This window comes from Gallinula chloropus, assembly GCF_964237585.1.
Source record: "Gallinula chloropus genome assembly, chromosome: 1".
Taxonomy (NCBI): Eukaryota; Metazoa; Chordata; class Aves; order Gruiformes; family Rallidae; genus Gallinula; species Gallinula chloropus.
In genome coordinates, this window is record NC_140085.1 from 61,920,853 (window position 1) to 61,934,873 (window position 14,021).

At 40.2% G+C, this 14,021-nt stretch overlaps 1 protein-coding gene across 2 annotated transcripts in view; it reads right to left on the minus strand.

The window, feature by feature from the left end:
- Window positions 1-14,021, minus strand: part of NAV3 (neuron navigator 3) — a gene marked incomplete at both ends in the record, with an annotated part of 261,126 nt that overhangs the window by 113,542 nt on the left and 133,563 nt on the right. For both annotated transcript variants that reach the window (XM_084267744.1, XM_084267743.1), the window contains one exon: window positions 6,545-6,660. In XM_084267744.1, the coding sequence (XP_084123870.1) occupies window positions 6,545-6,660 (116 nt within the window). The remainder of the gene's footprint in view (window positions 1-6,544; window positions 6,661-14,021) is intronic.

A 14,021-nucleotide genomic window follows, 5' to 3' on the forward strand; every position in this document is an offset into this window, starting at 1 on the left:
ATGGGATAGTATTTTTAATAAAGCAACTCAGTATCATGTCTGAGCTGTGTTTACTGGTTTAAAATGTTTTTAAATACATTATCAAGAGAGAAAGAAGACTTGTACTAAAATATATACCTTTTCTCACAGGGAAAAAATACATTGGTCCCAGAAATAACAGAGATATGAACAAAGAGCTAGCTGAATCGCATTTTAATTTTTTAGATATGAACTTTTTATCTAGGGGCAATTAATTTCATAAATATTAAGTAGAAATCTACAGATATGAAAATTACTGTGTAACAAATGGTGCTTTTGTCAGTGAGAAAATATGGTCTCAAATCCCTATGAGAAACCTTAACAGGGAAGTAACCTTTAAAAATGCCACCCTAAGAATTGCAGACTGTTTGCAGATTGCCAGTATGAATAAACAGGTGTTAACAGAATCCTCAGTGTATTTCTTGCTTTTTCCTGGCTCAGTCTACAGATTTTAAAGATATATAAGGATGTATAAAGGAAATACAGGGGAAAAACTTATTAGAAATTTTAAAGGAAAGGTACATTTTTTCCTAGGTAACCCTCATAAACACAGAACTAACCTAGAAAAAAAAGATCAGTAGTCTTAAGCAGTCGTGGTTTTTCATTAAATCACTGACCCAACCCTAGAAAGACAGGATCTTTAACCAGAAGAGGTACTGCTCCCCTCCCTACCTAGCCCACAAAGTCAGAGGAAGTGGAGACAAGAATACTCTGTCAGCCTGAACACTAAACTGTCCCAAATATTAAGTGCCTGCCGCTTCCTCAGCGTGGAACCAAAAGGTAAGACTGTTCACTCCCAGGTCTGCCAGTCACAGTGCCATACAGGCCCTTAAAAGGTTTTTATGAACAAGGTGGGACCTGCCTGCAGCAGAGCCCAGAGTGCTGATGGGGATGCTGATGTGGCCCTGGTGGAGCTCCAGCACTGCCCATCTGCTCCCATGCCCACTACGCGCGGCCTGCACTGTGCGGCTCTAACCGCCGGTTCAGCGTGGCTGCAGAGGTTGTCAGAAAGGCTTCACAGGCTGTGTTTACAACAGGGAATTGCAATCACACTCTTTCCCCACCCAATGGCATTAAAACCTCAACTTACACTCAGGCTGGTACAGTATTCTCACTTGCTGTTCGGAATTAATAGAAAGGACAGTGATTTGGCCCAGTGCAGCACTGCGGTGCAGCGGGATCAAGGGAACGGGTTCTTTTCCTACCATAAACAGCAAGGCAGAACCTCTCCCCGATATTCCAAATAAACAAATAGTAACTTCCTCACCCACACTTTCACACCCAGCTACAGCCCATGGCCTGTCCCCATGGCCAGCCACAGGCAGGTATGAACCCGCTCTGCCTCCATGCCAAGCTCACGGCCTGCGTGCCTGCTCATATGTAGCTGCCATCACTGTATCTGGCCTCAGCAAGCCCTGTGGACCGGGCAAACGCCCTCGTGCCGAGCACTGCTTTGCTGGGGCAGCAGTGCACGGTGTGGCCACTCAGGTCTAAGCGTCAACAAACCAGGTACAAGACTGCCAGGACCAGCCAAGTATGTCTGGTTCTTCCAACTGGGAGCTGAAAAATTTATGGCAGGGGATGAAAGGTCTTCACTCCATGAGCCACACCAAACCACATCTATGGTGTTGGCAATAGTTGCCACACCACCTCAGGCTGGAAGGGTCTCTGGTAGGGGTACAGCTGGGTCCTGGGCAGCCCAGTAGATCTCAGCATTTGCTTCTATTCCCACCTAAGCTACCCACTGCAGTGGGAGCCACAGAACCACCCCACATGAGGGTAGCTGGCAGCTCCAGCATCCACCTATCTCATTTCCTTTTCTACATACATTAAAAACACAGTAAGTCAAATGCTGGGACATGGAGGTACTGAGGCTAATCACACAACCTTCATTCAGCCTTTGTGTGTACATACACTGTAGTACAGCCCTTAATTACAAGGTTATATGAACTTTTTTCCCCAATAATCCCATTGCCTCTCTTGGTAGACAAGCCAAAACAATCATGATCATCTTGAGATACAGCATGTACATATGTACATCTCAGAACAAGTGCTTAACAGGGAGAACACTGAATTTACCCTTCTGCTTTACCAAAGCCTCTCTGCAGGGTCTCATCTGACAAACCATAAAATTGCAATGTGGAAAATTCTCAGATCTATTAATTGAAAAACACTTTTGTAAAACTCATCCCTCCATTTTAAAATGGTGAAATATATATAGCAACAAGCAAATATATCTTTCTAAGCCAAGAGGACAGTATAGGAGGCCAGAGGAGAACCAACTATTCCCCAACTACCCTGCAGTTAAATGTATTCCCCAACCACCAGGCAGGAATATGTTTAAATCAAGAACAGTACAGGGAACTTCCCCAACCCATCACAGTCAGTGTAACATATTACCTTATTTTTCCTGTCTCTTTCATAAAAGGAACTATAAAATTGATTTTAATAACTAATAATCCAGGGACAAAATTTTTATGTCAGATAGAACTTTCTTGGAAGTCTCCGTGTATCGTTTGGTGCCTTAAAAATGAACCCTCTAATAAATCTCAAATGGGTAAGACCATGAATCTCCGCAGCCCAGCTTACTCAGAGAAAAAAAAAAATTGGAAACTATTTCTGCACCTATTTATTACTTCTTTCAGAGTCCAAAAAAGCAGCACAGTAAAGATAAAGCCTACAACCTGAAAATTTTTATGCTAGTCCTGCCATCAATATTGGCCTATAACTCCTGAAATTAGTCTTTGATTTCTGCTTTGTTCCTCAGATTTTTTTATAATTAGACAACATTTGTAAATTCATGAATAATCATTTAATCAAACACTGTGCATTAAGCTCTTTGAACATGTAAACACTTGCTAAAACCAAACACCATCACTGATTTAATAAAATAATACTTTGTAGCTACTGACATGAACAGTTTGTGAGGAATTAGTAAATAATTACTTTACTGACATCCTTCTCCAATAAAATTGCAGCAGAGACTGCTAAATGCTCCAGCTAACACAAGTAGGAATACTTGCTTAGAAACTCTGAACAACTTGTTCATAGCCATAGTGGACGTAGTCAAAGTGGACTCCTTGATCAGCCTTCCTTTCCATTCTCCTTTTAAAAGCCTCTCTATAAAGTTATGTTTTGCAGAAACACAGATAACTGAGTAGCCTTGTTGAAGCAACTGGTACATATAGCACGTGGAAGAAAGAGTGTTCATACATGACTCCAGAACTGGTCCGTATTTAGGAGTCCCAAATTTCTGCCTGGGATTTCCTGGCCAGAAGGCTACACATCTGTGTGCCACATGTGCAACGGGGTCTTACCATACGTAGAACACACTGAAACTGCTGAAGGGCTGACTCGTGCCTACAAATGGGATTCATTCGGCGTGGATCTCTGGTCTATCTCTGGCACCACGCACACAGAGGGGATCTGAGGCGTGCAGGGAGCTGTACGTTACACCTACTGCGCGTGTGCTGCTCCACGGATCTGCACGTGCACTCTGGAAACATGGAAACATCTGGGACTGCTCTGGCTGAGCTGGGGAATATTGAGACGAGGAAAAATGTGGGGACTTCAGACTTTTTAGTCTGAAGCACTTCACAGACCACATCTGGAACAAATTCCCAGCAGAGATGGAGAACAGTGAAGAAACCCAGACTTACAGTAGCTCTACCAAGCGGCAAAACTGGCTTTAGGCATAAGTCATGTGGGAAATTACTGAAGGTAGCAGATTTATGGGGACAAATTGAAAATAAAGACATGGTTCAGTTTACTGGGGCCACACTTCTGGGTCCAACCCTACACCAGCCTCACCTTCCAACACAAACTTCCTCCCATGGCTGTGTAAGCAAAACCAAGCGATCATTTGCAGAGTGGTGGGCAGGAAACAAGCGGCTTGAGCTCTGACTTTGCCCCATCCTTTTAGCAGGTCTGAGCTGGAAGCCAGGAGAGGTTTTAAAGGTAACCAGCTCCCTCAGAAACAGGGAGGAAGATGAGAGCTGGAAACTACTCCTACAGCTTCTTGTTTGCCCTCTCTACTAATTCTTTTTTTAAATTATTTTGTTCTCATCCAAACTTTGCCTATATCATAGAGAAGTCCTGAAGCAGCTGTGTGTACAGCATTAAAACTTTACTGGCTGATTTTTCCCTGAAGTGGATTAGGAGCTCTGATATGATCTGCTTGGCTGCTTATGGGAATTGTAATCTTCAGGCAAGACACAACAGCAAACATGAGTGTGTAAATACCCTGAAAGTGGAGAAACAGTTTATACAATGATATGGACCAAGATATATTAGTCCTGAGCATGTTACCCTCAACTGCAATTATTTGGCATTGTAAAAATAGCAAAGATCAATGAAGCAGAAACTTGGTACAGGTGGGACAGCACTTTATAAACCCACTCCTACAAACTATTCAGTGGTTTCTATGGATGCTCAACCCTTGCATTATGCTCATCCCTTGCATTATCTTCCACTGCTTACCAATATATTGTGTTAGTATGTGTTTGGCTATCAAGTTGCAAAAGAAGCTTGAGGTAAAATAAAGATGATGTCCAACCATAGCAGCAGTGGATGATTTTGGGAAAAAGGTATATATGAAAGTGAAAGAAACTCTGCATTTAACTTTTAACACCCTGAATGTAACTGACCAGATCAAAGAAACAAGCCATGCTTCTTTCCTTGCTACTACTGTCATAATCCCTTGATTATACCAGATTAAAGATGTTCCTAATTCATAGAAAGGAACTGATCTTTCTCCTGGCTAATCCATCATAGCATACTCTCCTGAACAGACACCACACAATGTTTTTCCATGCAGGTTCACCAGTGACTTGATGATAGTTCACCAACACAGACAATTACTTATTCAGCAAACATTGTCCTCGATCCACTCGTTCTTTTTGCTGCTAACAGCCTATTATGGGTGACACACATCTGTTTTCCTCCATATACAACAAACTATTGGCCACATTTTCCCAGTGGTACTGCTTTGCTGCCTGTTGTGTCAGTCAGTTGCTAATGCCAGAGTCTGAATAATCAGATTAGAAACATCTCTGATGTCTAGTGCCCTTTATACCATTTTCTTCTTTTTGACGCTGTTCCATTTCTGTTCAGAACAGTAAAAGACCAGGAGATACAATATCCTGTTTGATCACTTCAGCAGGTACTGAATTGATGTTATCTGATTTTTTTTTAGAATCTTTGTGGACAATTCCTTGAAGCATCTTCTGATTTGTGTAAACGTTTCAATTATACTCTTCATACAGTCAAGACCAATGAGTTTTATTTCTGGCTTAATTAAAAATATTTTTTTACTTTAACAGGCATGCATCATCTCCAGGGAACTTTTCACTATGTTTCAGGGTGACATATTTATCACAAAATCTGGCTGTGCAAAAAAGGGGTGTTAGACTCAGAAAACTTCCAGAGGGACTGAAACAAACCAGGACAGAACCTCAAATTCAGTATGAGTCAGCTAAATGCCAAGGCAGTACCATGAAGCTTGGGCATCTGATTTCCCTTCTGGTGGGGAGATAATTTTAGACTGATGTGTCAAATTAGTACTTTAAGTGAGTTATATCCTGTGTAAGAAGAACTACATGACTTGTTATAAATCCACTCAAATGTTAAAAAGTTTGGAGTAAAAGGGCAAAATCACAGGTGAATCCAGCAGGATGGGATTTCACTTTTTATTCTTGTATAAAATTATATGAATAAAGATGCTAATGGAAAAAAACCCCAAATAAATAAACCACAGACAAAACTAAAATAACCCACCCTTAACTAAAGAGCTCTGGTGAAGAATCCTTTTGAAAGGACTCCCACACAACCCTGCAGTGCAATTCAGTTCTGATGGGAAAGTCAGCTGTGACACACTTTGCTTTTTGATCCCATAGGCAAAGTTACAGGCAGATACTGGGCTGAGGAAAATCAGCATGGCTCTCTTACTTCAGAGGATTTATTCCAATGTAATTAAAAAAAAAATATCCACCCACACTTGTAACCTAATAAGGATTTTACTCAAGATTTACAAGGAATTCCAGAACACAATCTTTAGCAGCTTAGTTCTAACAGCAGCTTAAAAGCCAGGTACTATAGTAAGAACTTGTTCGTTTTCCCATTTTCTGAATATAGATTCATTTATAAAAAGCAAAATATATCTTATGGAACTTACATCTCGGTTCTGATGTTATGATTTAATTTGATGACCTTAAATGCAACAGTGCCAAACATTCTGAAGTCGACTTCCCATCAGTTAACTAAAAACTAATAATGACCTGTAACCCTAGCTTGTGAAAGCCTGGTTTCTGCGAAACCATGAAGAGGATATTGGAACAGAAGGAGGCAGTTCAAATAACAGCACTGTGCATTTGAAGCAATAACAGTACATGACCCAAATTTTTTGCATATTTAATACCACTCATGAATAGAGGTCAGAAGTATTAGTTTGACCCATTGTGAAGCTCCTGGTAAGGAACAGATGTAAACAAAGATGTTCACAGGCTTCTCCTGGCTTACTGTTACTCACCAGATATCTCCTCTAGGCACTGTTTGGCAGTCTTACTGAACGACAGATCCATTTTAGTAGGACTGGTGCAGGAGTCAGCAGGTGGTAAAGAGGTACTGTCATTTTCCGAGAGAGTTCTGAAATCAAGCAAGAAGACTGATTATTGTTATCTGCCATTCATAACTGTTGCTTGCGGCTCCACCTAGATTGTACCACCAATGCCACATTCTCACTGTATTAGTTTGACTCCAGCTACAGAAGTTTGCAAGCAACTGGGAACTTCCCACGTCTCTCTTCAAGAAAAACTGGGAAATTTGGAGCCATTTTATTTCCTTATTTTCTTCTCTGTGAGAGGTGCCAACCAGATGTGGGTAGAATCCATTTAAATTGGTTAAGTCACATTCCTGCACATCTTTAAGGGAAGATGAAAACTTGTAATTGCTGAAATATTATGTGAGAAAGGCCATGTGGGAAGAAGCTTATGCAAGGCTGGAATGGAAATCTGGCCCAAATATATAAATCTATGTACAGCTTCTTTTGATAACGCCCCTTATGTAAGTCTGGGGAAAGGGGATAATAAAAGTTTTTCTATTAACTTCCTAAGAAGTAGCCTGTATTTTCTGTGATGCTATATTTCTGTGGATATTGCTGATAAATTATAACGGGTATCCTTTGTTGAATACAGTTATTTGCTGTTGCATCATGGTAAGTAGCAAGAAATACACAAGCATGGGGATTATAACACAAAATAGATCACACAATTATCGTCTCCTGTTAAGGAACAGCCGTAGCATCCAGCTGACACAGGAACCGATGAACCACAATGCTGGTAAATAGCAACCTGCACCACATTCATACACAGTAAAAGAATACATCTCAAGAAATACTAGCCACCTTTTGAAATTAAATGGAAAAAAGACTTCATTTAGAGATTAAATTCTCAGTTTAAATTCTTGCAGCTTTCCTGACATGAATAGCACATTCTAATTTTAAAATGGTATATTTATAGCTCAATTCTCAATTTTCACCGTAAAGTGTTTCCAGTGACCAACAAAACTGTAAACACAGACATTTAACTGTGATGAATGTGTATTTCATAGCTGATAAGAAGCATGACTTTTCTCTCAAAATAATTTTACAACAACTTATTTTATGAAATAACTTCCCAACTAACATTTTCTTTGGAGTTACTGAATAGATTTGTCCAGTAATTCATGACAGTAACTGAGGGAGCAGATCTATGCACATACAATGGCACATGTATTGTCGTGGTGAAATACATTCCTTTGCATCATTTAACTTTGACTCTACTTAAATAGAAACGAAACCATAAATTAATTCCATCTTTAAGTAGAAACAAAAAAAGATCCTTTTTACCCATTTTCCTTCTGATCCTATAGCAGCATTACATTCCTACTGTGCAATCACTGCATTAGTCCCGAAGGGTGCTTCAGCCCTTCCCTGAGTGACGGAGAGCCTTATATATAAGCTGTCTCCTAAGAGGACAGCAGGATCCATGCCTATTTTATCTGGACATCTACCATCAAAGGAGGAGTAAGTGGTCTGGGACCCCACTGAACACCAATACCCAAATGAAAGGGGAAAGGTAAACACAGAACATTAATCACAGAATCACCCGGGTTGGGAAAGTCCCTTTAGATCATCAAATCCAACTATAGCCTAGGACTAGTCCACCTGTAGATCATGCCCTTAAGCACTTCATCCACACGCCTTTTAAATACCTCCAGGGATGGTGACTCCACCACCTCCTTGGGCAATGTTCCAATGCTTGACTACCCTTTCAGTAAAGAAATTCTTCCTGAGATCTAATCTAAACCTCCCCTGGTGCAATTTCAAGTCTTTTCCTCTCATCTGATCACTTGTCACCCAAGAGAAGAGACCAACCCCAACCTGGACTGCCCTCTGGCAGCGAGTGCTGCCTGTACAGCCAGTAGAAGTGAAGGCGTAACTTGGGATGTCTATGTGGGAACACAGACACTTACGTTAAAAGGACCAGGTCTCCCTATAAGAGTACAAAAATGGAACAAGTGATTTACAGCAGCTAAGTGAACTTTGCTATGATGAGTGAATCTCTTTAATTAAAGTAAGAACAAATACAAGTTTTCACTTGCTCACAACTTTGCTTGCCCGGGTCACATCACACCTTTTAGAGCTACACCAAACACCAATCAAAACATTCAGTGCTTCGTTGTTTTGGGTGAGTTTGTTTTTTGTGGGTTTTTTCTCATTATCGAAATCCTGATGCAGCTACCACCAGTAAGAGAAGATGAAAGACTGTGAGAAGAGATACTTCCAAAGATTTCCATTCCAAATTTTAGAATGTGATTGGTGGGATTAATTGCAGAACAAAATCCAGTTTCAGGGACATAAGATATCATTAGAATCTAAGCCTGAAAGTAAACCCACTGAATACCAAATATCATATAACACTAATAATTTTAAAATGTTTGATTTGATTTATAGAAAGAAAACCATGGAAACACAAACCAAATGTAAATATAATGTGGTTTTCTTAAATTTATAGGCAGCCTGAAATAACAGACCTAAGAAGCATGAAATGTCCCTTTTATCTTCCTTGAAACTTGAAATTTTAAATATAATGCAAAATAAACGTAATTTGCTATCAAAACAACTAACAAAGAAACTGCTGTACTGACTTCATTCAGCATTTTTATGTTTAATTTGGTAAAAACGTCAATGATTCTAATTATCTGAGGAAACAGAAACCCCACAGAGGACTATGTGTCTTGCAGCAATTAAAGTTCTGCTTACTTGGGAAAACTGGTTATTTCTTGTGGAAGCGATGGGCCAAAAAGGCACCTGCTCAGCCCTTGGGCATCCATGATGTAAGTACCCCAAAGAGGAACCTGGGCATGGGGCTCTTGTCAATAGCAATAGCTCTTCTCCTACCAGGTCCACTGGGTTGCCAGCCATCAGCACTTCCACAGCAGCCATGCCTTTTGGTGCATGATGGCCAAGGCCCTGTTTTTTTCTGGAGTCGAGTTTAGCCCGATGAGCTGACAGTGGTTTAGTGATGAAAGATTTCTAGGCAAAACCATGTAGGGCCCCCAGCTCTTGGGAAGTAAGGAGGTCCAGGTATAGACTGGGTGCCTTAAACTTCAAGTTGTTTTCCTCTTAGGCCAGTCACAAGTTGTGAGACATCGGAAACATTATGTAGATGCCTCTTTGCTTACTTCAGCTGTCCTAGTTTAATATATTAAAACAAGCAAAAAAGTGAAATCATGAGACTTGCCTTCCCCTATACTTCTGGCTTTTACTTCTTCCTTTGGACCACATTAATCCTATGAATGACTCAAGTGATCTCTGAAGGACTGCAGCACAGATTAAGCTCCAGGCAAGCAAACAGCAAATTAAAGGATCTTCTCATTAACCTTACACATCGGCCTTAATGAATAGCCCTCTATCCTCTACCTAGTCACAGCCCACTGCCTTAAAGAAAAAAAAAATTAAATCCTTGCATCTCTCTTGACATCAAGGAAAGTGCAAATAATTTAAGTTTAGTCAAAGCAACCCCATTGACATTTCTTCCTGTGTTGTACATCTGCAGCACAGGTTAATTTAGGCAACTGTCATGAAAACAGGACAATCTGTTTTCTATTTTAATCATGGCAATCAGGGAATATATTTATCCTCAGCCCATTGAGTTATACGCTACCTATTTGTAAGAGCATCAAACTTGCTTAATGGGACAAAACCTGCTCTCAGTCACACCTGCACAAGCTCATTCAGTTTGATTAAAATGAGCCTACACAGGAGTAATTAAGAACAGAATTCGGAACACTACTTAATAAGCTCTCTTTAACACAGTCAGTCATTTCCCATCTCTAAGGAAAGAGCCAACCTTTGATAAACACAGATAACATCAAAGATTTGTTTGGTTTCTACTCAGCATTCCAAAAGATATCAGATGAATATGCTGGGGTGTTTTGTTTTTTTTTTTTTATCCAATAACTCTGAGTTGCAGCTGTCTTGAATGTGTATCACTGTCAGCATAACAGACTGGCAGGACCACATCTGGAATATGAGCAGTTTGATCGCCCATGTTCAAGACATGTGAGTTAAATTTGGAACAGCTGCAGGGACGCTTATGGGGAAGAAGAAACCCTTCTGAAAGAAAAGAGCCACTTTGCTTAAGCCTTGAAAAAGAGATGGAAGGAGGTGGGAGGATTCCCTCACATATTTAACAAAGAGCAATCAAAAAGAGGGAAAACAACTTCTTAAATTGAAGGAAAATATTAACAAAATAATAACAGATACAACCTCATCATGTGGGTTGTAAATCATTTCTAACAAAGAGATGAGCGGGTTTCTGGAGGAACCTTTCCACTGGAGCAGTGGCAGTTAATTAGCTTAAAATAAAGCTTACTTAGTTTGTGACCAAGTTAAGATGGTTGCCAGTGACAGTGGACGGGACAGAATACCCTTTTTTGGGTCTTTTTATCCCATGTTTCACTGATTATTTAGTCAAAGGAATAAAGCCACACTTTGGCAATTCAAAAGAACAACTTTAGATTGTAAACAAACTGAATTATCAACCTACTGTTTTAACTCAGCATCAATCAAGTATGCGTTTACAGTAACTTCACTTATTATCCTCCTTCCCATCTCTCTTGAGCCGCCATCTCTACGCTAGAAACTTTTCTTGCTCAATTACTTGAAAACCAAGCTTGAGAAAATGTTTTTCTAAACACTCTGGTTTCATGACAGGTAAAACTTGGGGGTGGCAATGTTTAGTGCTGCCTACGATCGCAAAATTTTGACAGAGCCCTGTTTTATTTTCACAATGGTAATGTAAATGCCAGAAACCGATAGAGCACCACAGTGTAACTTTGAATCATTACAGTTTTGAAGAGAGTTGCTGTATGGTCAGCAGCACAATCTATTATTAGCAATCACAATTAACTGATAGAACATCTACTGCTGAAAATTTAATTTTAACTCCACAACTGGTGACCAAAAGTGGCTCCTAGTCATTAAAACTGGACACAAGGAGGGCTCCAACAAGCCCTGCAGGTGCTGTGTTTGCAGGATCCTTGAAGAGCAGTTTAATTTTTTTCTCTAAGCCAGTGTAAAAATATCCTGTCCAGGCCGCTGGAATTGAATTTTGCTGTGCCTCCAGAGGTGCCCCCAGATTATACCCTCCTTCCCATCTGTCACAGCTCTGCACTTCCCACGCACCCTTGAAGCCATGTTCTTGTCCAGAATGAATGGCTTCAACTGCCACATAGGAAAGGAGATAGGAAAAAGATTTCAGTACCCCGTAACGTGTTTGTTTATTATACATATATTTCCTTTCTCTGCCTCTATCAAGTGAATACTTTAGTCCTCACAGAACTATAGTGTAATTTAGATCAGAAAGATGCTCTAGATATCATCAGGTCCAATGACCTGCTCAAATGTCTGGTTACATTAAGTTGCTCTAAGCCTCGTTTAGTTTAGTTTTGGATATTCCAGAGGACAGTTTCCACAACCTCTCTGGGCAGCTTGGTCTAGTGTTTCACCACCCTCAAGGTAAAACTATTTCTTTTCCTAGCTTGTAATCAGTGTCTCCGCAGCTGTAACTCACATCTGTTACCTCTCATCCTATCACCCTGCACTTCAGAGGAGACACTGGCTCCACCTTCTCCAGACCAAACTATTAGGTAGCTAAGAGTTACCAGTTCCTTATTCTTTAGGGACAAAAGGGGTGCCAAATCCACTCTTGTAGTCCAGCACTGACACTGAAAGAGTATCTCTGTGAGGTCTCAATTCAAACAGTGCTGAAACTTCTCCCAGATGTCGCTATCCTTAGCCTACCAAAAAAGCCAAAAAACTTGAAATCAAAGCAACACACGACTGATGGGTGATCAGCTAATTCCCTCCAGCAGTTTCTACACTTCCAGCATTTCAGGCAGTAAGTAATTCCTGAGCACCACAGCCACTGGGATTTGGACATTTCAGATTCTGTATTCCAGCCATAGAAGGAGAACCACTGAGCTCCCACAGTGGTTACTGAAGGAGTCAAAAAAACTCCCCTAAACTGTAGTCCCTGTGTCCAATTACAACTCAACATTCTCCTATTGAAATATTCCTTAAGTGTGTGAGCAAATGTTAATTGCCAACATATCACACACTTCATGTAGGGTTATGATGACTTACATCAAGTAAGGATTTGCCCCGTAGAGTAAGATGACATCTGTGCTGCTCCTGGGACTATTAGTTATGTTTCCTATTTTATGTAAATAACACAACCTTGCACAACTTGGCTCACAAAAAAATAAAACAATGATCTCATACAACAGGCTCTTCTTTATATGAGGAAATATTTGGAATTACAGGTTGTATTACACTTTTGAACAATGGGTGGAAAAGATAAGAACTCCAAATACTGAACAATTAAGTGGTTGTTCTCTTGCTAAGGTTTTTAGGAGGAAGATTCAGACTTCTTGTTTTAATGCTTCATCAATGCCTCCTTTTCCTGTTTTGGCTATAACCTAGTGAGAGCTAAACTTCTCCATCTGAAATTTAACCACTACTAGGAATATAACTAAATTCTATGGTGGATTTCAATATGTGTCTAAGGGACTCTGGCTAACTGCACTATCTCCATCTTCTTCCAATTCTGTCCATGTAGAAGAATGTGTAATTTAATGTAGTGGCTGGTACACTTTAAACAATCATGCAGTCTCTCACACCTTCCTTTCCGTTGTTTTTCCTGACATATCTCTCTTACCAAGCTTTACAACAACTAAATTACATCTACTTCAGCCTTTCCTATACCAGTTTGACACTGCGGTCAACTTCAGAGGTGACACATAAAGGGCTGTAAATAACACTTTCACAACAGCATTTGAAAATAAATAATCACTTGCTGAGGAGGATGGAAGAATTTAAATTATACCCATTTAGATTATCTCAAATGCAACTCTGACTGTTGCTGCTAATCTCTGAAGAGAAGTAATAATCCCACATGAATTTCCATGCCATGGGGTTTAAGAGGCATAAAAATATAATGTGATATCAGATAGGACCAAGCACCAGGAGTGGAAAGCTGAGTAGTGCAATATATCATTTCAGAACCTCCTGGTGAAACAGTCCATTAATAAAAATACACAGCTCCTTGAAAACACGAGTGTTGATAACCACTATAGCATCACAGTCTCTGTTTAAGCAAAATTCTTGCCGGCCTCAAAGCAACTCCTTGGAATACTTTTACTCACAAACGTAACAGTAATACCCTGTAATAATCAAACACTGCAAAACACATGATTATCTGCAGGTATTGGCAACAAACCAGAAAAAGCACCAGCTTACTTATCCTTGTGCTTAGAGCCTAACCCATCGCAGCAGTGTGCTGCAGGATAAAATGCCATGTAGTGTAACTAAATTATATTGCAGCTTTCTACAAGGACTGCAGTACAAACATACAGAGCCCAGATATTCCTTCTATCTGGAAAAATCTTAGCCTGAACAGCAA